This window comes from Podarcis vaucheri (genome assembly GCF_965113315.1).
Source record: "Podarcis vaucheri genome assembly, chromosome: 13".
Lineage (NCBI taxonomy): Eukaryota > Metazoa > Chordata > Lepidosauria > Squamata > Lacertidae > Podarcis > Podarcis vaucheri.
In genome coordinates this window covers 26,288,899-26,310,271 of record NC_138751.1, presented here as the reverse complement: position 1 = coordinate 26,310,271, position 21,373 = coordinate 26,288,899, and the positions used below count along the sequence as shown (strand labels likewise).

Sequence of the window (21,373 nt, the reverse complement as noted above, 5' to 3'; positions counted from 1 at the left end):
ATGTGAGCTAAGGTTCATACTTTTCTTTTCCCAGATATGAATGACTGCACTAAATGCTCAGATGAAAACTATCCAAACAAGGAACGAGATATATGCATTCCCAAAAGCATCAGTTTCTTGTCGTATGAAGAACCTTTAGGCATCAGTTTAGCTATAGTTGCTCTTTCTTTTGCTTTCATCACAACTCTGGTACTGGGAACATTTCTGAAGAACAACAAGACTCCCATTGTCAAAGCCAACAACCAGAATATCACCTATACTCTCCTTGTCACCCTCTTGCTATGCTTTCTTTGTGCTTTACTCTTCATTGGCCAACCGAAAAAGATGACATGTCTCCTGCAACAAGCTGCTTTTGGCATCATCTTTTCAGTGGCTGTTTCCTGTGTACTGGCAAAAACTGTCACTGTGATTCTGGCTTTCACGGCCACAAAACCAGGATCCAGGATGAGAATGTGGGTGGGGAGAAGGGTGGCCAACTCCATTGTCATTTCCTGCTCCCTTATTCAAGCAGGCATCTGTACACTGTGGTTGGTAATCTCTCCCCCATTCCCAGATGTTGACAAGCATTCAACGCCTGAGGAAATTATACTAGAATGTAATGTGGGGACTGTGGTTATGTTTTACTGTGTCCTTAGTTACATGGGCCTTCTAGCAATAATTAGTTTCACAGTGGCTTTCCTTGCCAGGAAATTGCCAGACATTTTCAATGAAGCAAAGTTTATCACTTTCAGCATGTTGGTATTTTGCAGTGTTTGGTTGTCCTTTGTTCCATCCTACCTGAGTACCAAGGGGAAATATACAGTAGCTGTGGAGATCTTCTCTATCGTAGCCTCCAGTGCTGGTCTATTAGGTTGCATCTTTTTCCCCAAATGTTATATTATTTTGTTGAGGCCTGAGCTGAATATTAGGGAACAGATAATAAGCATTAACAAAATGAAGAATTAAATATCTGTGTTTTGCTGTATGCTATGTAGGGAAAACACCTCACTTTATTACCAGCTTTTATTTACACTGCTGATTCAACTTCTAACCACTACCACCATAAATATGAAGGATGAAGGCCCTGCCCTTTGAATATATTGATAGTTACACAGATGCATGTGTGAGAGAAAAATCACTGCTTTATTAGGGTTGCCATATTCCCAAAAGTGACAATCCAGACAAAGTTGTTCAGCCCTAGCTCTATTTCTCATTTTAAATAAATGAAGCAGTAGTTCTAGTGGAATAATCATGTGTGTTTGTTTGGTAATTGTCAGGGGACTCCCATCGGAACAGGGAAGGGAAGGAGAGGGGCAGTTGGGTTACAGGGAACTTCCCAAAATCTTGCGAAGCAGTTCCTCTTTGTGATGGCCTGGGATTCCGAGTCGGATGCTGAACCTGAGGAATTCCAGCCTGCACAGGATTCCCCGCTTCCAGAGCCATCTGAGCCGGGGCTGGGGCATGAGCCTGAAGGGTCCTCACCTGTGCTGGATCCTCAGGTGCAGGCACCAGGTGAGTCTGCTCTGGCTCCTGAGGTGATGGAGGACCCATTGTCTGCAGGTGCCCCGTAAGAGGAAGCTGAGCCCCGTAAGAGGAAGCTGAGGTTGCCACTGGGTCAGATAACCCTCCAGCCTCTCCGGGGTTGTAGAGGCTTAGGGCAGAGAGGCGGAGGGAACTAAGTTCCCACAGGAGGAGTGCTCACCTCCGGGCCAGGAGAGGTGAGTCACCTGAGGATCGGGGCCACCCTATGCCTCAGGGCAGATAAATGCCAGCCAGCCCCACTCCCAAGTTGCGGAAGCAACATTGTTGGTCGCCAGTTCCTGCCTGAACCCTGCCCTGATCCCGGCCTCAGCTTTTACAGACTGCCTCCCTATTGCTCCTTCGACCTCGGACTGGACTTGGACCTCGCCTCTTGATCTACCCATGGGACCAGCACACTCTTCCTGTGGTGGGGAAAGCCACACCTCCAGTGGGGAAGAGGGAAAGGGACCAGAGGATGCTGCTGGGAGCCTTAGCACCACTCCTGGTCAAGCCAGCCAGGAGGGAAGCACGCCTCTTCCGTCGCCCACCCTGCGCAGAGGTGTAAAATGCACATAAGGAAGGAAAAGGCTAGGGGTGACTAAGCTATTATGTTGGGGGAGGACCCGGAAACGACCACTCCCAGATTCTGCTAGCGATTGAGGCAGACATGAACTTGTGGTTCTGCACTGTAAATAGTCTTGCACCAAAATAAAACCAGTAAAAGAGTCCTGACTGGTTACTCACAAGCAACCACCATTGCCATCTGACAGTAACTGAAGCATTTTAAGCTTCCTTTTTCATCAACAAGGCTCCTAGAGTAGCTAGCAAAGATCAACAGTAATAAAGTTCTTGTCCTTAGGTTTACAGTATGTACATTATATATTAAAAACACTCTCGAAGCTTCACTTGAACCTTGTGTATTCATGGCTATGTGTGCTCTTGATTTTATTGGGACAGTCATACTTGATCCTCAAAGCTTCACTTGAACTTTGTGTATTCATATATATATATATATAGAGAGAGAGATAAAGATAAAGGGACCCCTGACCATTAGGTCCAGTTGTGGCTGACTCCGGGGTTGTGGCGCTCATCTCGCTTTATTGGCCGAGGGAGCCGGCGTACAGCTTCCAGGTCATGTGGTCAGCATGACTAAGCCGCTTCTGGCGAACCTGAGCAGCGCACGGAAACACCGTTTGCCTTCCCGCTGGAGCAGTACCTATTTATCTGCTTGCACTTTGACGTTCTTTCGAACTGCTAGGTTGGCAGGAGCAGGGACTGAGCAATGGGAGCTCACCCCGTCGTGGGGATTCGAACCACCAACATTTTGATCGGCAAGTCCTAGGCTCTGTGGTTTAACCCACAGTGCCACCCGAGTCCCATATCTATATATCTATATCTACAGTATATCTTCATGGTTATGTGTGCTCTTGATTTTATTGGGACAGTCACACTTGATCCTGTTTATACTGTTTCAGAATTTAACCCCTACAATATTTTGTTGCTGATCCATAAAAAGGTAAAGGTAAAGGTACCCCTGCCCGAACCATACTTGTCCTCTTATTATTTCTGGATTTCTTTTCTTGGTCTTGATCATCCCATCCCCAAATATCCTTTGCCATGGGAAATGGGTTCAGGAACCAACAGAGTGTTGGGTGAGATACTCTCCATTGGGAGAGTGGTTTGTTAGCAGAGAATCACAATGAAGAAAGCTCTTTCCACAGCAGCTACCTGCCTTAAAAGTTAGTGAGTATACTTTGGCCAAAAGGCCTTGCACATAGCACATTGATGGGACAGTGTAGGGACAGGTTTACACTCAATATACAGAGTTGGAAGGGACCTTGTGGGTGGAATTAACTATCCATAAACCAGTGGGCAGTCTGGTTGATTAGTAGATACATATCCTATGCCCAAACCTGCAAAAAATCATCAATAAAGTTGTGGCCTTATTTGATCCCAGCACAGTCCTTGGACGTATTTTATGTATCCACTGTGTGTTCACCAAACCCCTCATGGCTTCATTGCGCCTGGACTCACAATTTAAATGCAGATTGATTTCCCTTCTTTGTATATATCAACAGGGAGGGCCTCTTCATAGCTAGTTTCTCATTCTCATTATTTGTTATGGCAGGGGGATCTGAATGCCATTTGCTACTCAGGAAAGCAAGTTTGTAATATGATGCTATTATTTTATTCTCCAACTCTATCATTACTTTCCCCCTGTTACTAGCTTTTCATGTCTACATGTTCTTGTATAACAACAACAACAACAACAGATTAGTATTGTGAATCAGGTTAATATAAAGCTGATGAAGACGAGAGAAATTTTAAAAATCTACTTAACACACAAATACAAAACACACACACTTGCAAACCTCTCGATTAAAATGTATAGCAAAGAACTTAAATTCAGTGCTTTATTCTTTTCTTCTTGTTAGCATTTCCCTGTTGTTCAAGTCAGGTCTTAACACAACAATATAACAAATTGGGGAAAAAATGCAACCTAACAATCCAGCACTAGAGGCTAAGATACAAAAGATCTCCACTGCTACCATATATTTGCCTTTAGTGCTCAAGTAACTTGGAACAAAAGATAACCAAACACTACAAAAGACCAACATGCTGAAAGTTATAAACTTGGCTTCATTGAAACTGTCAGGTAACTTCCTGGCAAGAAAAGCCACTGTGAAACTGACAGCTGCCAGGAAGCCCATGTAGCCAACAGCAGAGTAAAACATAGTCACAGAGCCCTCGTTACACTCTAATATAATTTCTTCAGTCAGGGAATGCATGTCAGCATCTGGGAAGGGGGGAAATGTTGCCAGCCACACAGCACATATGCCTGCTTGAATAAGGGGGCAGGAAAGAACAATTGAGTTGCTCAGTCTTTTCCCCACATACTTCCTCAACCTGGAACCTGGTTTGGTGGCCATGAAAGCCAGAACCACAGTAATGGTCTTTGCCAGCACACAAGAAACAGCCACTGAAAAGATGATGCCAAAAGCAGTTTGTCGGAGGAGACATGTCACCATCTTAGGTTGGCCAATGAACAATAAAGCACAAAGGAAACAGAGCAGGAGGGAGATGAGTAGAGTATAGGTGAGGTTTCGGTTGTTGGCTTTGACGATGGGAGTGTTCCGGTTCTTCAGAATTATTCCCAGCACCAGTGCTGTGATCAAACCAAAGGAAAGAGCAAGGAAGGCTAAACTAATGCCCAAAGGCTCTCCAAAAGACAAGAAGCTTATATTCTTGGGAATGCATGTATCTTGCCTCTTGCTAGGATAGTTTTCATCTAAGCATTTATTACAGTCACTCATATCTGAAAAAAGAAAGATGTATTCTGAGTTCACATAGTTGCCATCTATATCAACAGCACAATGTAACAGCTACCCTTGGACAGAGCAGTTCAAATAACATAATAGAGGAAGTGTTGATATGATAAAAAGTGTTCAGGGGTGAGTATCACTGTTTAAGGTCTACATGGATCTAAAGAAACATCATAGTGTGGGACGATGCAGGGATAAAAATGATGGTAAACTATTTGGGATCATGTGTGCTAAATCTCAGAGTGATGTCATAACTCAGTAGCATTTACGTCTGATGCAGACTGACTTAAATACACACAGGCCTTAATATCAACCTGCTTGTTACCTTCCGAATCATATATGCAAATATAAAGGGTAATTCCTAAAGCTTGCAATATACTCCTCAGATTCATATATCTGAATAGCCAGAGCCTTATTGTGCTTTGCTAGTCAGTGGCCACCATTTTGGGGCATGAACCATGCAGAGAGGAAAGGGGAGCTAGATTGAACAAATCAGAGAGCAGGAGAGATCAGACAAAATCAGTTTTTCCTTTGTCTCTCTTTATCTGGTTGGCTGCAGCCATCATAACAGCAAACCATTGTGGAAGGCAGAAAGAGATCACTGATTCCTGTAAGTATCAATGGAAATCATGGACTCATTGGTCAAATGCTTGCCCAATGTATGATTTCCAGGGAACGCTTGTGGGTGTTAAGTAGGACCGGCATTTACACTAAAATTTCTTACATTTACTGTATTTCAATGGAAACTAAGTGCAAATAACTGAGTGGATCCAGCTTTCTATGTTTATCTCTTACCCTCCTTGTTTGTCATCTTCCCCTCTGGACACGGGATGCAATCATAGCAGCAAAATGGCTCCCCTTCCTTCACTTTCTTGTAAGAACCAGGTTTGCAACTCTCAGTACATACAGAAAGAGGCTGAGCCTAATCCATAAATGAAAGAGCAGAATGATAATAAAGAGAACAGTGTCTGATGAATCCTTCAGGTTCTGGGTCCACTTGTTTGGGGAGAGATAGAAAATACCTAGTATGATATACAATATATAGATAAAGCAGTTTTAGGGCTATACCCATTCCCAGTTCCAGCAGCTGCTACCATAGGAGGATGGTCACGTTTAGGAATGTTTGATAAATTCAGTTTTTGTGAATCCCAGTACAATATGTTTGATCAGCATCTAGTGGACCAATCCATATGTTTTGAGCTTCCTCAAGCATTGCAGCACAGTTAAAACAGATTAAAACAGGAATTTAAATATGCTTTCTGAATATTTATCTTAATTCATATTAAAATGTTTTTTATTTTAAAAAATCATATTTATGAGGAAATGGACCTATGGCTTAAAATATGCATATGTGACAAAAACTGGCAAGAGAAATTAGTTCCATGGGTAGTATACAAATGTAGTTAATAACTGAAAAATAAAAAAACAATACAATTAAAAGCAGAAAGAGTGGCTGGTGGGGAGGACTGTCAAATATCAGTCATTTTGGCAATGCTTTCACTGTTGCTTATTGGAAGGGAGAGTGGGATATGGTGGGAAAGTTGCCCCAACCAACACATACCCTTTGCCAGTGCACTTACAGTGCATTGACATTCTGCTGTATTTCCCCTCCTCCTATCCCACCCAGTAATGCAGTTGCATTGCTGTTGGGAGGCCAGGTATGCTGTGTCACCCTTCCCTGACAACCACTCCTGTAAGAATGATATATTCCATATCTCCTGCTCAAGCCCCTTCACCGCTTCTCTTTTTTTCTCCTCTTCTATCGCTGCTCTAAAAACAACCTGATCATGTCTGCTCTCAGCTGGTCTTTTTATTCTTCACCCCTTTATTGCAAATCAACCTGGATAGAATTCATAAATAGTAATCTTCTTTCAATCAAAAATCTTTTTTGTGGGTATGCATGATTGCCACAATGAAAGCAGTTTTCACCATAAGGAGAGATCATCAGTGCTCAATCAATCCCAGAAAACCTTTGAAGTAGCTGACAGTTGGGCTGTACCTGGTTAAATAAGCTGGGCCACATTATGACATCCTCATAAATGGTAAATGCTTGATCTGGAGAACCCTGTGGATCCATCCTTCCAACTCTCACTCTCTGAAAGGATTGATTGGATAATATAACATAGTTGATAATATCCAAGCCAAATAGCACCTCCCCATTTTGGTTGAAGGAAATCTCATCCTCTGCAGTGTTGTTAAATGAGACACTTCTCAGAAATTGGTGGAGCTAGATTGGAAAAAGAAAATCAGTAGTTTCAGAAAAAAGGTAGAGACGGTGAAACTTGTTTCCAGGAAAGCTTTTTGATACATAGGAAAACTCTTAAACCTCATCAAATGGTGAGTGCAGATAGCAGTGCCAATGGAGCATGGTAATTATTCCAGATGGGAATAGAGTCATAGCCCAAAATGGACAGAATCAACTGATTTTCTCACACAACATCTTTTCCTGTTCTTTTACAACCACCACCTTCCTTCTCGGGAGTGATGTGGGAACATGTTCTCTGAGGAAGGATTTGGAGGATGGGGGCTGCTAAGGGAATGGGGCAGGTGCCTCCAGCCATTATCGTCTCCTGGTTGTTATTAGTTTGGCATCTCAGCTGGCTTTGTGGGATCTTCCATGCAAACACTTTGTCATGAAAAACAGGATGCTTTCTGCATGAACAATCCCATGACCATATTCTTTTTGTCTCCGGAAAGTGCCACCTTTGTACAGCCAGAATTTGCAGGCATCACAATATGCCACAAATCAATCAGACTACCATAACTATAATTCTCTCCCCCCCCCCCTTTGTTTGGAATGTCATGATTCAGCACTGGTTTTCTCATCCTCTTTGTAAAACTAAGCTGCAAAGAGCAGGCTAGAAACATGGAGGAAGACCAGATGTCAGGAGAAAGTGTTCTGCCACTTGAGGATCTTCAACTCCTTACCTTCCAGAACTTGTGGTTCTGATTCTTCTGCCTCATTTGGTGCACCATTGCTCTCTCTTCATGCTTGACTGTAGACATCTCATGTAAAGCATGGGCCACAGCATAAACAGCGTTGTAAATACAGTAACTATGGCCTGTCATGCTGTTTTCAAAAAAATCCGCAGGAAGGCTCTCCAGCTTCTCTTCCCCAGTGCAAGCATTCCCTTCTACTTTGCCAGCCATGTAATCTGGGAATTTACAGCCAAAGGCCTGTTCCCAGAAGTGCTTAATAAAACCATCTCCATCTGTAATGAATGGATTTCTGCTCTTAACATATAGATTAAATCCTTCTGGGTCATTCAGGTGAATTGTGAAAGCAATAGAGCCATGGAACATTTCTGAATTCCAATTCCGCTGAAATGCAAATGAAGTGAATTCAATCTGGGCTGTTGTTATCCATACTTTGCCATTCACGTTCAGTGTCATCTGCTCATGTTCTGATAGAAAGGGAAGCCATCTAAACAATACCATGGAATAAGATTCTCCATAGACCACCACTACATTAGCTTTACTGCCCATAATGTTATCATGTATTTTTGCTCCCTGTTGTACCATGCCATAACTGTCACTGGCATAACTATATTTGGGGAATCTTTCTAGAAAGGCAAAGCAAACACCACTCTTTGTAAATATTGGAAGCACAGTTTTCACAAATCTTTCTCCATTGTCATTATCAACCACAATGACCCCAATCCATGTCCACCTGAAATGTAGAAGCAAAGAGAGAATTCCTGCAAACTGGTGGTGTTCCTGGGGGGCCACCTGGTAGAAGAAAAGTCCTGAGGTCTTATCATTCACCACTGGAGCAGGGCCATAGGTGAGCTAAAGAGAGATTGGAGAAAATGTGAAAGCTATTATAAATTACACCACAGATTAAACTAGTTATAGCCATTCACATATGTTACTATAGGGATTTTTAGAAGAACCCTGAAAGGCATTTGAACTTTACAATTGCATGGAAAACAGACTCTGGAATTTGGGATTGGGTGAGGATGTACACTCTTGTATTTATTTCAGGATCTTGGAGAAAGACTATATTTTAAATGGGCTTGAGAAAATGGTCTAGGTCATCAGCTTTCAGAGAGCATTTGTTATCACATATGCCATGACATTATGCATGGTCTTCATGCGCTGAACTTCCTTTGTCTTTTGTACCTGGGGTCTGCCAGGGCCTTGCCCTCTTAGGAGAGATGGAAGAGGCTGCCTGCCAGGCAGGGGACCCAAACTGAAGTATGTCAAGAAAATTGGTTTCATCCAAGAGTCAGACATGAATCTCACTTATATTGCTAGAGCATTGTTTTCCAATTATGTCTTCCCTCTTTCATGAATGAATTGTAAGAAGGGTTTTTATTAGCCTGGGTATAAGAGAGAGGGAGAGAAAGAATAATTGTTGATCTGATTATTTCTAATGTGTCTAATTCTCCTTCCAACACACAAAATAAAATCTGGAAAGAGCATGAAAGTATGAAAATGGCATTGGATTCTCATACTCCAAATGAAAACAGACAAGAGTTTCCTACCTGTGGAATCTTATGAATATGCAAAATAGATGCCACATGAAGGGAGATTTCAGAGTCAAGCCCACCAATGACAGCTGTCAGATTATTCTGGATGTCACATATATAATTGGGGACAAATTTCTCCAGGGTTGATAAAAGTAGCATTGTGGCATGATACGTCTTCTTTGCATTGTCATTGCTGTCATAGATGTGGAAGCCCAAGGTGTGATTGGGTAAGATATGAGGGTTTTCATTGATCTCCTTTATTGCAAATACCAAGGCCAGGATGTGCTGGTAAGCCTTAGGCACCACCCTAGAACAAGAGTTGCAATCTGTGTCAAAATACTTCATACTGGTAAACCCCTTATATTTCAACTCATAAGTTAATCAGTTTGCATTCAGTGGGATTTATTCCAATGAAAGTGATTGTGGGTTAAGTGCTGCAACTTCTGGAGGCTCTGGAGAAGAATCCTCCAAGTAAAGCAATGTCGTCAATGATTAACTCTCGTGACTGATTATGCATATGAGATGGATAATGTGGGTACTGCACTCTGAATTTAACAATATGCGGTTCAGTAGGGTTTATTCCCTGAGAAATGGGAATAAGATTTTCAGGAAGTTAAAATGACCATAAATGGTCTGGGGTTGTTTTTTTTAAAAAAATTGTTTTACTTAAAAAAAACCAACCAACTATTTAAAGGTGGTATTTCAGATACGCAAAATAGATATTCCTTTCAATGAAGCATTATTTATTCGCCTGTGGAGAAATGGGAGATTATTTTCTTCATTATTACTTTAAAAACATTAATTTAAAAACACACACCTCTCCATTTTCTGTCAGAAATGGATCATATCATTCAAAGGGAGCTGTTTCCAAATAAGCGTGCATATGTTTGCAGCCTCAGCAGGTGTTTTGGGGCTGATAATTCAAGTGACATGAGAAATATAACTAAAAACCCAAACAATAAATATGTTCTTACACAAGCTCTTCAGGCAACGCGGGTGGCGGATTTTCAGTGAAGGTTGTTTGACTGGAGTAGAAACCACCATGAGTAACTATGCCACCAATAATAAAATCTCCTGACTGATGATATATGTGAACTGGATGGTGTGGATCCTGCACCCTGCATTTTGCCACATGGGAATTGCATATCTTGTTAGGAAACATTGCCAGCAGCAACACTACCAAATCCGCCATCCTTAGAACAAGAGGAAATCTTCCTTATGCACAAATATTTCCCTATTCTCTTCTGCAACACTCTCATTACTTTTACACTGTCTCTCTTGAGTCTAGGAGCATCCAATATCAGACTAGTGGATACCATACCTTTTAAATGGTACTGGGTATGCTTATATCATCTTCCACAGGTTTTGCTGTGATTTTTGCCAGTGTTCACTTCAACTCCATAGGGGCTTTGGGAAGCAGCAGAATTAATTACAGTACTTTTGATCATGAAACCGGAAGATAATTATTAAGTCAGAATGGGAGATTCCCTGTAGAACTGCTGCTACATTTCCAGTAGTATCATTTTGAATTCTCTTCTTTTAGATAATGTGGTAACAAGGGTGTTGTAGTGAATTCTGATGTTAGGCACTGATTTTAACAGCTGCTGTAGCCAAAAGGGACTCCCTAATGGAGAGTGGTATACATATAATGTTCAAATTAGGCTGTGGAGACCTGGGTTCACATCAGCAATAAGCCATAAGGCATTACTAAAATACTGTTCATAATAGTTGTCTGGGAGTAAGGTCCACTGAATCTGGTGGCTCTTATCTCATCATAGTTTTACAAATTTCAACATGTAAAGCATAATTATTATTTTTAAAAATATATTTACTGAGCTAAAATGTGACCTTAAGGTTTTATTTAAAAATACAAACTAGTTGTTATTTTTTAAAAAACGTTACCCCACAAACTACTAGTATAAAGGAGAAATACAATCAAAGGAAATGACACATTCATTGCTTGATTGTTATCCTTATGTTTTGACGTCCACTTTGCTGCTCCCTCACAAGGAACAGTAAAAGCTGAAAGGCTCATTATATTCTCATTATCAGAGAGATTCTGCTGTTACCTTTGTACTGTAGCAGACGATGATATCATTTGTGTTCTGAAACACACCCACCCAGAGCTGGCCTCTGTTCGTTCCTAAACCTATTCCCCATGACAAAGGATATCTGGGGATGGGATGATCAAGACTAAGAAATGAAAACCAGAAATAATAAGAGGACAAGTGTGGATCAGCAACAAAATATTGTAGGGCTTAAATTGTGAAACAGTATGAACAGGATCAAGTGTGACTGTCCCAATAAAATCAAGAGACACATGACCATGAATACACAAGGTTCAAGTGAAGCTTTGAGAGTGTTTTTAAAATATAATGTACATACTGTAAACCTAAGGGCAAGGACTTTCAGACTTCTGATCTTTGCTAGCTACTCTGGGAACCTTGTTGATGAAAAAGGAAGCTTAAAATGCTCCAGTTACTAAACACACGTGATTATTCCACTAGAACTAATGCTTGATGTATTTAAAACAAGAAATAAAGCTAGGGCTCAACAACTTTGTCTGGATTTTCACTTTGGGGAATATGGCAACCCTAATAAAGCAGTGCTTTTTCTCTCACACATGCATCTGTGCAACTATCAATATATTCAAAGGGCAGGGCCTTCATCCTTCATATTTATGGTGGTAGTGGTTAGAAGTTGAATCAGCAGTGGTAAACAAAAGCTGGTAATAAAGTGAGGTGTTTTCCCCTCATAGCATACAGCAAAACACAGATATTTAATTCTTCGTTTTGTTAATGCTTATTATCTGTTCCCTAATATTCAGCTCAGGCCTCAACAAAATAATATAACATTTGGGGGAAAAGATACAACCTAATAGACCAGCACTGGAGGCTAAGATAGAGAAGATCTCCACAGCTACTGTATATTTCCCCTTGGTACTCAGGTAGGATGGAACAAAGGACAACCAAACACTGCAAAATACCAACATGCTGAAAGTGATAAACTTTGCTTCATTGAAAATGTCTGGCAATTTCCTGGCAAGGAAAGCCACTGTGAAACTAATTATTGCTAGAAGGCCCATGTAACTAAGGACACAGTAAAACATAACCACAGTCCCCACATTACATTCTAGTATAATTTCCTCAGGCGTTGAATGCTTGTCAACATCTGGGAATGGGGGAGAGATTACCAACCACAGTGTACAGATGCCTGCTTGAATAAGGGAGCAGGAAATGACAATGGAGTTGGCCACCCTTCTCCCCACCCACATTCTCATCCTGGATCCTGGTTTTGTGGCCGTGAAAGCCAGAATCACAGTGACAGTTTTTGCCAGTACACAGGAAACAGCCACTGAAAAGATGATGCCAAAAGCAGCTTGTTGCAGGAGACATGTCATCTTTTTCGGTTGGCCAATGAAGAGTAAAGCACAAAGAAAGCATAGCAAGAGGGTGACAAGGAGAGTATAGGTGATATTCTGGTTGTTGGCTTTGACAATGGGAGTCTTGTTGTTCTTCAGAAATGTTCCCAGTACCAGAGTTGTGATGAAAGCAAAAGAAAGAGCAACTATAGCTAAACTGATGCCTAAAGGTTCTTCATACGACAAGAAACTGATGCTTTTGGGAATGCATATATCTCGTTCCTTGTTTGGATAGTTTTCATCTGAGCATTTAGTGCAGTCATTCATATCTGGGAAAAGAAAAGTATTAACCTTAGCTCACATATATGCTATCAATCTCAGAAACATTTCATGCCTTTCCCTCAAACTCAGAAAAAGAAATGGATCTATTCAAATTGGAAAATACTTTGAATTGTTGTGGGGACTTGTTTATTTGCTTTGGAGCTTTGTGGTGCTATAATATGATGCTGGGCTACAATGGCAAGGATGTGGTAAGCCAGGTGAGGTATGCATGACTGTGATGTGGGAGTAGTGGCTGGTGCAAAATTTACCATATTCTAAGTTTTGTGAGAAAGAGGGAGCGGGAAATCTGCCCTTAGATTTCGGAATAGGGAAGCAGCAGCAGAAGATAGATGATATTACCATGGAACTGAAGAACAAGTAGAAAAAGCTGAATAGTGTGCAAATACCTTGATTTAACGACAATGTATGCATCAATGCTTTGTAACCAATCAGCATGTAACATGATATACCATCATAGAATCATAGAATCATAGAGTTGGAAGAGACCACAAGGGCCATCGAGTCCAACCCCCTGCCAAGCAGGAAACACCATCAGAGCACTCCTGACATATGGTTGTCAAGCCTCTGCTTAAAGACCTCCAAAGTAGCAGACTCCACCACACTCCTTGGCAGCAAATTCCACTGTCGAACAGCTCTTACTGTCAGGAAGTTCTTCCTAATGTTTAGGTGGAATCTTCTTTCTTGTAGTTTGGATCCATTGCTCCGTGTCCGCTTGTCTGGAGCAGCAGAAAACAACCTTTCTCCCTCCTCTATGTGACATCCTTTTATATATTTGAACATGGCTATCATATCACCCCTTAACCTTCTCTTCTCCAGGCTAAACATGCCCAGCTCCCTTAGCCGTTCCTCATAAGGCATCGTTTCCAGGCCTTTGACCATTTTGGTTGCCCTCCTCTGGACACGTTCCAGTTTGTCAGTGTCCTTCTTGAACTGTGGTGCCCAGAACTGGACACAGTACTCCAGGAGAGGTCTGACCAGAGCAGAACACAGTGGCACTGTTACTTCCCTTGATCTAGATGCTATACTCCTATTGATGCTGCCCAGAATTGCATTGGCTTTTTTAGCTGCCGCGTCACACTGTTGGCTCATGTCAAGTTTGTGGTCAACCAAGACTCCTAGATCCTTTTCACATGTCACCCATCTTGTATTTGTGCCTCTCATTTTTTTTGCCCAAGTGCAATACTTTACATTTCTCCCTGTTAAAATTCATCTTGTTTGTTTTGGCCCAGTTCTCTAATCTGTCAAGCTCGTCTTGAAGTGTGATCCTGTCCTCTGGGGTGTTAGCCACCCCTCCCAGTTTGGTGTCATCTGCAAATTTGATCAGGATGCCCTTGGGTCCATCATCCAAGTCGTTGATAAAGATGTTGAATAAGACCGGGCCCAAGACAGAACCCTGTGGCACCCCACTAGTCACTCTTCTCCAGGATGAAGAGGAACCATTGATGAGCACCCTTTGGGTTCGGTCAGTCAGCCAGTTACAAATCCACTGAGTGGTACCATAGTCAAGACCGCATTTTACCAGCTTCTTTATAAGAATATTATGGGGCACCTTGTCAAATGCCTTGCTGAAATCAAGGTAGGCTACATCCACTGCATTCCCTTCATCTACCAGGCTTGTAATTCTGTCAAAAAATGAGATCAGGTTAGTCTGACATGACTTATTTTTCAGAAATCCATGCTGACTATTGGTGATCACAGCATTCCTTTCTAGGTGCTCACAGACTGTTTGCTTAATGATCTGCTCCAGAATCTTCCCTGGTATTGATGTCAGACTGACTGGGCGGTAATTATTTGGGTCCTTTCTTTTCCCCTTTTTGAAAATAGGGACAACATTTGCCCTCCTCCAGTCTGCCGGGACTTCGCCTGTTCTCCAGGAATTCTCAAAGATGACTGCCAGTGGTTCTGAGATCACATCTGCCAGTTCTTTTAATACTCTTGGATGCAGTTCATCTGGCCCTGGAGACTTGAATACATCTAAACTTGCCAAGTATTCTTGTACTATCCCCTTAGTTATTCTGGGCTGTGTTTCCTCTGCTGAATCATTTGCTCCAAATTCTTCAGGTCGGGCATTGTTTTCTTTATCGGAGAAGACAGAGGCAAAGAAGGCATTGAGGAGTTCAGCCCTTTCTTCTCCTCTGAGTGACCCCACTGTTTCTTTGTTCTTCCTTTTGCTACGAACATACCCATAAAAGTCTTTTTTGTTGCTTTTAACCTCTCTAGCAAGCCTGAGTTCATTCTGTGCTTTAGCTTTTCTGACTTTGTGTCTACACATGCTGGCTATTTGTTTGAATTCCTCTTTGGTGGTTCCCCCCTTTTCCATTTTTTGTACACATCCTTTTTTAATCTTAACTCAGTTAAAAGTTCTTTAGATAGCCACCCTGGCTTCTTTAGGCACCTTCCATGTTTCCGTCTCATTGGTATTGCCTGACGTTGTGCTTTTAGTATCTCCCTCTTAACAAACTCCCAGCCATCATGAACTCCCTTTCCTTTTAGCATTACTGTCCATGGGATCTCACCCAGCACTTCCCTAAGTTTTATGAAGTCGGCTTTCTTAAAGTCAAGAAATTGAGTCCTAGTATGCTTGGCTGCTCCTTTCCGCTGTATAGTAAACTTCAGAAAAGCATGATCACTCGCGCCTATTGATCCTTCCACTTCTACCCCACTAACCAGGTCATCAACATTGGTTAGGACCAGATCTAAAATGGCTGTTCCTCTTGTTGCTTCTCCCACTTTCTGGACAATGAAGTTGTCTACAAGGCCAGTGAGGAATCTGTTTGACCTTATGCTTTTGGCTGAGTTTGACATCCAACAAATATCCGGGTAATTGAAGTCCCCCATTACTACTATCTCCCTTCCTTTTGCATGCTTGGCCATCTGTTCCAGGAAGGCATCATCTATGTCCTCCGTTTGGCTTGGGGATCTATAGTAAACTCCCACAATGAGGTCACTGTTATTCTCCTCTCCCTTAATTTTGATACTGATGGCTTGATGTAAGCAACATGCATAAAAATATTTCCTGGAAATGGACATAGACAAATTTCTCAAGAAAAATGGATTACAAAAAATCTCTCATCAAAGTGAAATAGCTTTGAATCAGAAAATAACTGAACAGGAGATAGAAGGTGCCATTCAAAACATGCAATTGGGCAAATCTCTGGGACCGGATGGGCTGACTTCCAGATACTACAAAGCTTTGAAGGAGTGGTTATTACAACCCTTGAAGGAAGTCTGCAACGAAATTTTAGAGGGGAGAAAGGCACCAGAATCGTGGAAAGAGGCTTATATCACACTTATACCGAAAACAGAGACTGAAAAGACTCAGCTTAAGAACTACCGCCCTATATCGTTACTTAATGTGGATTACAAAATTTTTGCTGACATTTTGGCTAAAAGGCTGAAAAAAGTATTGATGGAAGAGATTCATAAGGACCAAGCAGGCTTTCTCCCAGGAAGACATTTGTCAGACAATGTGAGGAACATAATAGATATTTTGGAAAAACTAGAAGTGAATATAAACACTAAAGCAGTATTGATATTTGTGGATGCGGAGAAAGCTTTTGACAACATCTCTTGGAGTTTTATGAAGAAGAATCTACATGGGATGGGGGTAGGCCAAGGCTTCGAGAATGGTATAGGTGCAATATACTCTGAGCAAAAGGCGAAGCTAATTGGAAATAATGTGGTTACGGAAGAATTTAAAATAGAAAAAGGGACACAACAGGGGTGCCCAATCTCCCCATTGCTTTTTATATCGGTCCTGGAGGTTTTGCTGAACATGATTAGAAAGGACCAGCTGGTTAAAGGTGTACAGGTCGGAGTAAAACAGTACAAATTGAGAGCATTTGCAGATAATTTGGTACTTACATTACAAGAGCCAGACTCTAGTACTAAAAGAGTTTTGGAATTAATTCAAGAGTTTGGTCAAGTCGCAGGATTTAAATTGAATAAACTAAAAACTAAGGTATTAGAGAAAAATTTAACAGCTATTGAAAGGGAGAGGTTCCAGAATGAAACAGGTTTAACTGTGGTCAAGAAAGTGAAATACTTGGGGATTAACATGACAGCTAAAAATGTGAATCTATTTAAAGATAATTATGAGAAATGCTGGGCAAAAGTAAAAAAAGACTTAGAAATATGGTCAAACTTGAAACTTTCATTGTTAGGCCGTATTGCTGTGATTAAAATGAATGTATTGCCTAGAATGTTGTTTCTATTTCAAACATTGCAAATTGTGGACAAGATGGATTGTTTCAAGAAGTGGCGGAGAGACATTTCCAGATTTGTCTGGCAGGGCAAGAAACCTAGAATAAAATTTAAGATATTAACTGATGCAAAGGAAAGAGGTGGATTTGCCCTGCCAGACTTAAAACTTTACTATGAATCAGCAGCTTTCTGCTGGTTGAAAGAGTGGCTGCTTCTTGAAAATACAGACATTTTGGATTTAGAAGATTTTAACAATGTATTTGGATGGCATGCATATTTATGGTATGATAAGGTCAAAGCACATAAAGCATTTAAAAATCATATTGTAAGGAAAGCATTGTTTAATGTTTGGATAAGATATAAGGATTTATTGGAAAACAAAACCCCAAGGTGGTTATCACTGATGGAAGCGAAAGCTTTGAAAAAGCTTAATATGGAGGCCAAATGGCCGAAATATTGGGAAATTCTGGAACAAGAAGGAGACAAATTGAAATTGCAGAGTTTTGAAAAATTGAAAGACAAAGTGAGAGATTGGCTTCATTATTATCAGATAATGGAGGTTTATAAATTGGACAGGAAAATTGGCTTCCAGGTGGAAAAGTCAAAATTAGAAACAGAGTTGTTGGAATCCAAAACTAAGAATTTGTCAAAGATGTATAACTTGCTGTTGAAATGGAATACGCAGGATGAAACAGTCAAATCAGCTATGATTAAGTGGGCACAAGATATTGGTCATAACATTATGTTTGCTGACTGGGAACAGTTGTGGACCACTGGTATGAAATTTACGGCATGTAATGCCTTAAAAGAAAATATTATGAAAATGATTTATAGGTGGTACATGACCCCAGTCAATCTTGCAAAAATCTACCATTTGCCTGATAACAAATGTTGGAAATGTAAAGAGATTGAAGGTACCTTCTTTCACCTTTGGTGGATGTGCCCAAAGATTAAGGCTTTCTGGGAAATGATATATAATGAAATGAAAAAGGTATTTAAATATACCTTTCTTAAGAAACTAGAGGCCTTTCTCCTTGGCATGGCCGGCCAATTGGTGTCAAAGAAAGACAGAACATTTTTTATGTATGCTACAACAGCAGCAAGAATACTCATCGCAAAGTATTGGAAGACACAAGATCTACCCACCTTGGAAGAATGGCAGATGAAGGTAATAGACTATATGGGACTGGCAGAAATGACCGGCAGAATCCGAGACCAGGGAAAAGAGACGGCGGAAGTAGATTGGAAGAAATTTAAGAACTATCTTAAGAAACACTGTAAAATTAATGAATGTTAGAATGATGCTGGTTTAGAAATTAAGTGGATTACAGTTGTAAGGATTAAGTTAAAAGAAAAGAAAGGTTAAAAATTAGATAAATTTAAGGGTGAGGATTTGCTGAATTAAAATTTGAAATTGGAATGCAGAAAGGGGAGGTATGAGGAGGTCGGAGAAGCAAGTTATAAGAAAATAAGGGTTTGAAATTATACTTGTTCTTTTTGTGTTTGTTTGTATTGTTGTGTTTGTCTGTATAATTTGTGAAACTTTAATAAATATTTTATTTTAAAAAAAAAATTCCTGGGCACCCATGAGGTACATAGGCTTTGGAATCCATTCCCCAGGACCATATTACTGCAGTCTGAATACAATACCGCCCCCCCCGTGTGATTATTGGCTCTGGTCAGCCCAGCATCAGACTCTTATCAATAACAGCCCCTTTGAAAGTAGCTTGTTAGCCATAGCTACATTTAGATCCCCATCATGTATGAGGAAACTAAGTGCAATTGACTGTGCAATCATCTATGTCTCACCTTCCTGGTTTGAAATCTTGCCCTCTGGACATAGGATGCAATCATAACAGCAAAATGGCTTCCCTTCTTTCACTTTCTTGCTAGATCCTGGTTGGAAACTTTCAGTGCAGGCCGAAAGAGGAGAGGCCTGATTCATAAATGATAAACAGAATAAGCAGAATGATAAACAGAAAATAAGGTGTTTGGAATCCCTCAGGTGCTGGACCCAGCTTTGTGTTACTAAAGTGACACAGCATTTCAGTAGGATATGAATTGGCTCCCTTGAGGGCACTGGACACTGTAGAAGTAATTGCCAACCCTAGTCTCAACAGCTACTATCTGAGGTGGAGGAAGTCATTTGGGGACATTTGATGAATTCAGTCCCTATATATTCTAATAAAAAACGTCCTGATCCATACCATCAGAATATGAAGTTAACTATCCAACACATTGTGTTTCTTTGATCAAAATATGTAATTAAATATGTATTCTGAGGGAAAATATGCATATTAAGTAAACACGTTCATCGAACCAGTTTTGTTTTTTAAAAGGAACTGAACTGAGCTATTCATAAAAATATGCATCAATAACAGTGGGAAGATAGTTGTACAGACAATATACAAAAGTAATATGTAAATAAATAAGGAGAATGGCAGTAAATACTATGACTTCTGCACCAGGCTCTTGACCTCATCCCTGCCATTCCCTTCCTTCACTATCTCCACCTTCACTACTACGCTTCCCTTTTTCTCTTCTACAACTCCCATATCAACTTTAGTTGTCTCCTCTATACTTCCTGTTGTCAACTCTCAGTTTCTCCCTCTGGCCTCATTTCATCCCCTGTTGCCTTCTTGTCATGATATATCAGGACACTGAGGAAGGGGAAGAGGATCCTGGCAAGGAGTGTTAGCCACAACTGGTACAAATTGATGATTGGGCAGGAGAGGTTGGGGACTTAGGAGGTACTCACAGGACAGTAGTAGGGGCAGCTGACAGTCCATGGGAGCCAGGGGAAAAGGACACATCATTAGAACCAGAGGTACTTCCATCTCTATGGACACAGCGGGCTGTGAGGCATCAGGAACAGTGGGAAACACACTCTAGAAGACTGAGGCAGGCAAGGGAACACAGCCCAGCTCACTAATTGACCAGGTGGACACCATGAGGCTTGTTCTGGGAGGAATTTTGTGGGCACTCAGATGACTCTAGGCTTTCCTACCCTGGTTCTCTTGCCAAGGTGGGAACCTGGATTTACTGTTTGACTCTGGACTTTGCTTGTTGTATTGGACTGGGACCAGTATTTGACGTTTTGGACTATCTAGCATTGCTCTGGGGACTGTTTGCACCAGTGCAATGTACTTCCAGTTATGTGGACACTCCTCACCCATTCACCCATGTCCTTTTTCCTCCCCCTTTCAGTCACATTTTATCCTATCTTCATTTTTTATCCTTTCTTGGTCCACACTATATCCCCCTTTCAAAATAAAACAAGTATTTCACAAGTGTTCATCATCAAATGAAATCAGTTTTAAAGATCAGGATAGAACATCAGGGCTCCTTTATTATTAGACCTTTTGCTAAATGCCTGTGACTTGGATTCTACCTGGTTAAACCAGCTGTGCCAAGTTATTACTTCTTTATCAATGGTGAATGCTTGATCTGAAGGCGCTCCAGGATCTATCCTTCCGACTCTGACTCTATGAAGGGATTGATTGGAGAATATAATCCAGTTGATAATATCCAAGCTAGATGCTACCTCCCCATTCTTGTTGAAGGATACCACATCTCCTGCAGTGTTATTAAATGAGATACGTCTCAGAATGTGGTGGAGCTAAATTGAAAACACAAAAGACAAGTATTTAAATAAGGCTGCACTCTAATACAGGGCTGAGAAATCCTTTTCCCTCTGAGGTCAGAACCTACAGTGAGTGGAGTCAGGGACAAGCATGTAGAGAGCCAACCCATTTTCTCCCACATAAATGTTTTTCTCTCATTCTTTCTGTCAGGCCTCTCTCTCCCTGTTACATCCCTCAGGCAGAACAGTGGTGTGTGACCCCCTGCTCTGAGGAAAAATTTGCAGGCTGTCAAGGGTGTTTCACAGCCAAAGGAATGCACATGACAGATAATTATTTATTGTCAAGAATATCACATTTGCTTCTACTCCTCTGGATGCCTATACATATATAGCAGCTACACAGCTATTTGCAGGTTTGCTGTAACAACTGGAATAGCAAGAATGCTGCTCATCTCTGTTGACTGTTACCACTGCTTCCTGACTGTTAGTCAAATGGTGTCTCAATGGGCCACAAAACATCTCGAAGGAAATGCTATATCATGTACAGGGGGATTTCTGTTCAAACAAGGAGACAGCCATCATTGCTCTT

The 21,373-nt window shown here is 41.1% G+C and overlaps 1 protein-coding gene and 1 long non-coding RNA gene across 2 annotated transcripts in view; one reads left to right on the top strand and one right to left on the bottom strand.

The window, feature by feature from the left end:
- Positions 1–21,373, top strand: part of LOC309517500 (vomeronasal type-2 receptor 26-like) — a gene marked incomplete at its 3' end in the record, with an annotated part of 46,511 nt that overhangs the window by 6,184 nt on the left and 18,954 nt on the right. Inside the window, exon 4 of the mRNA XM_082196729.1 lies at positions 35–935. Within this exon, the coding sequence (XP_082052855.1) occupies positions 35–935 (901 nt within the window). The remainder of the gene's footprint in view (positions 1–34; positions 936–21,373) is intronic.
- Positions 5,607–19,975, bottom strand: LOC309517328. The gene is made up of 3 exons (XR_014213193.1): positions 19,960–19,975; positions 19,011–19,137; positions 5,607–5,745 (listed from the first exon to the last, which is right to left on the bottom strand). It is a non-coding gene; the product is annotated as an uncharacterized lncRNA (long non-coding RNA).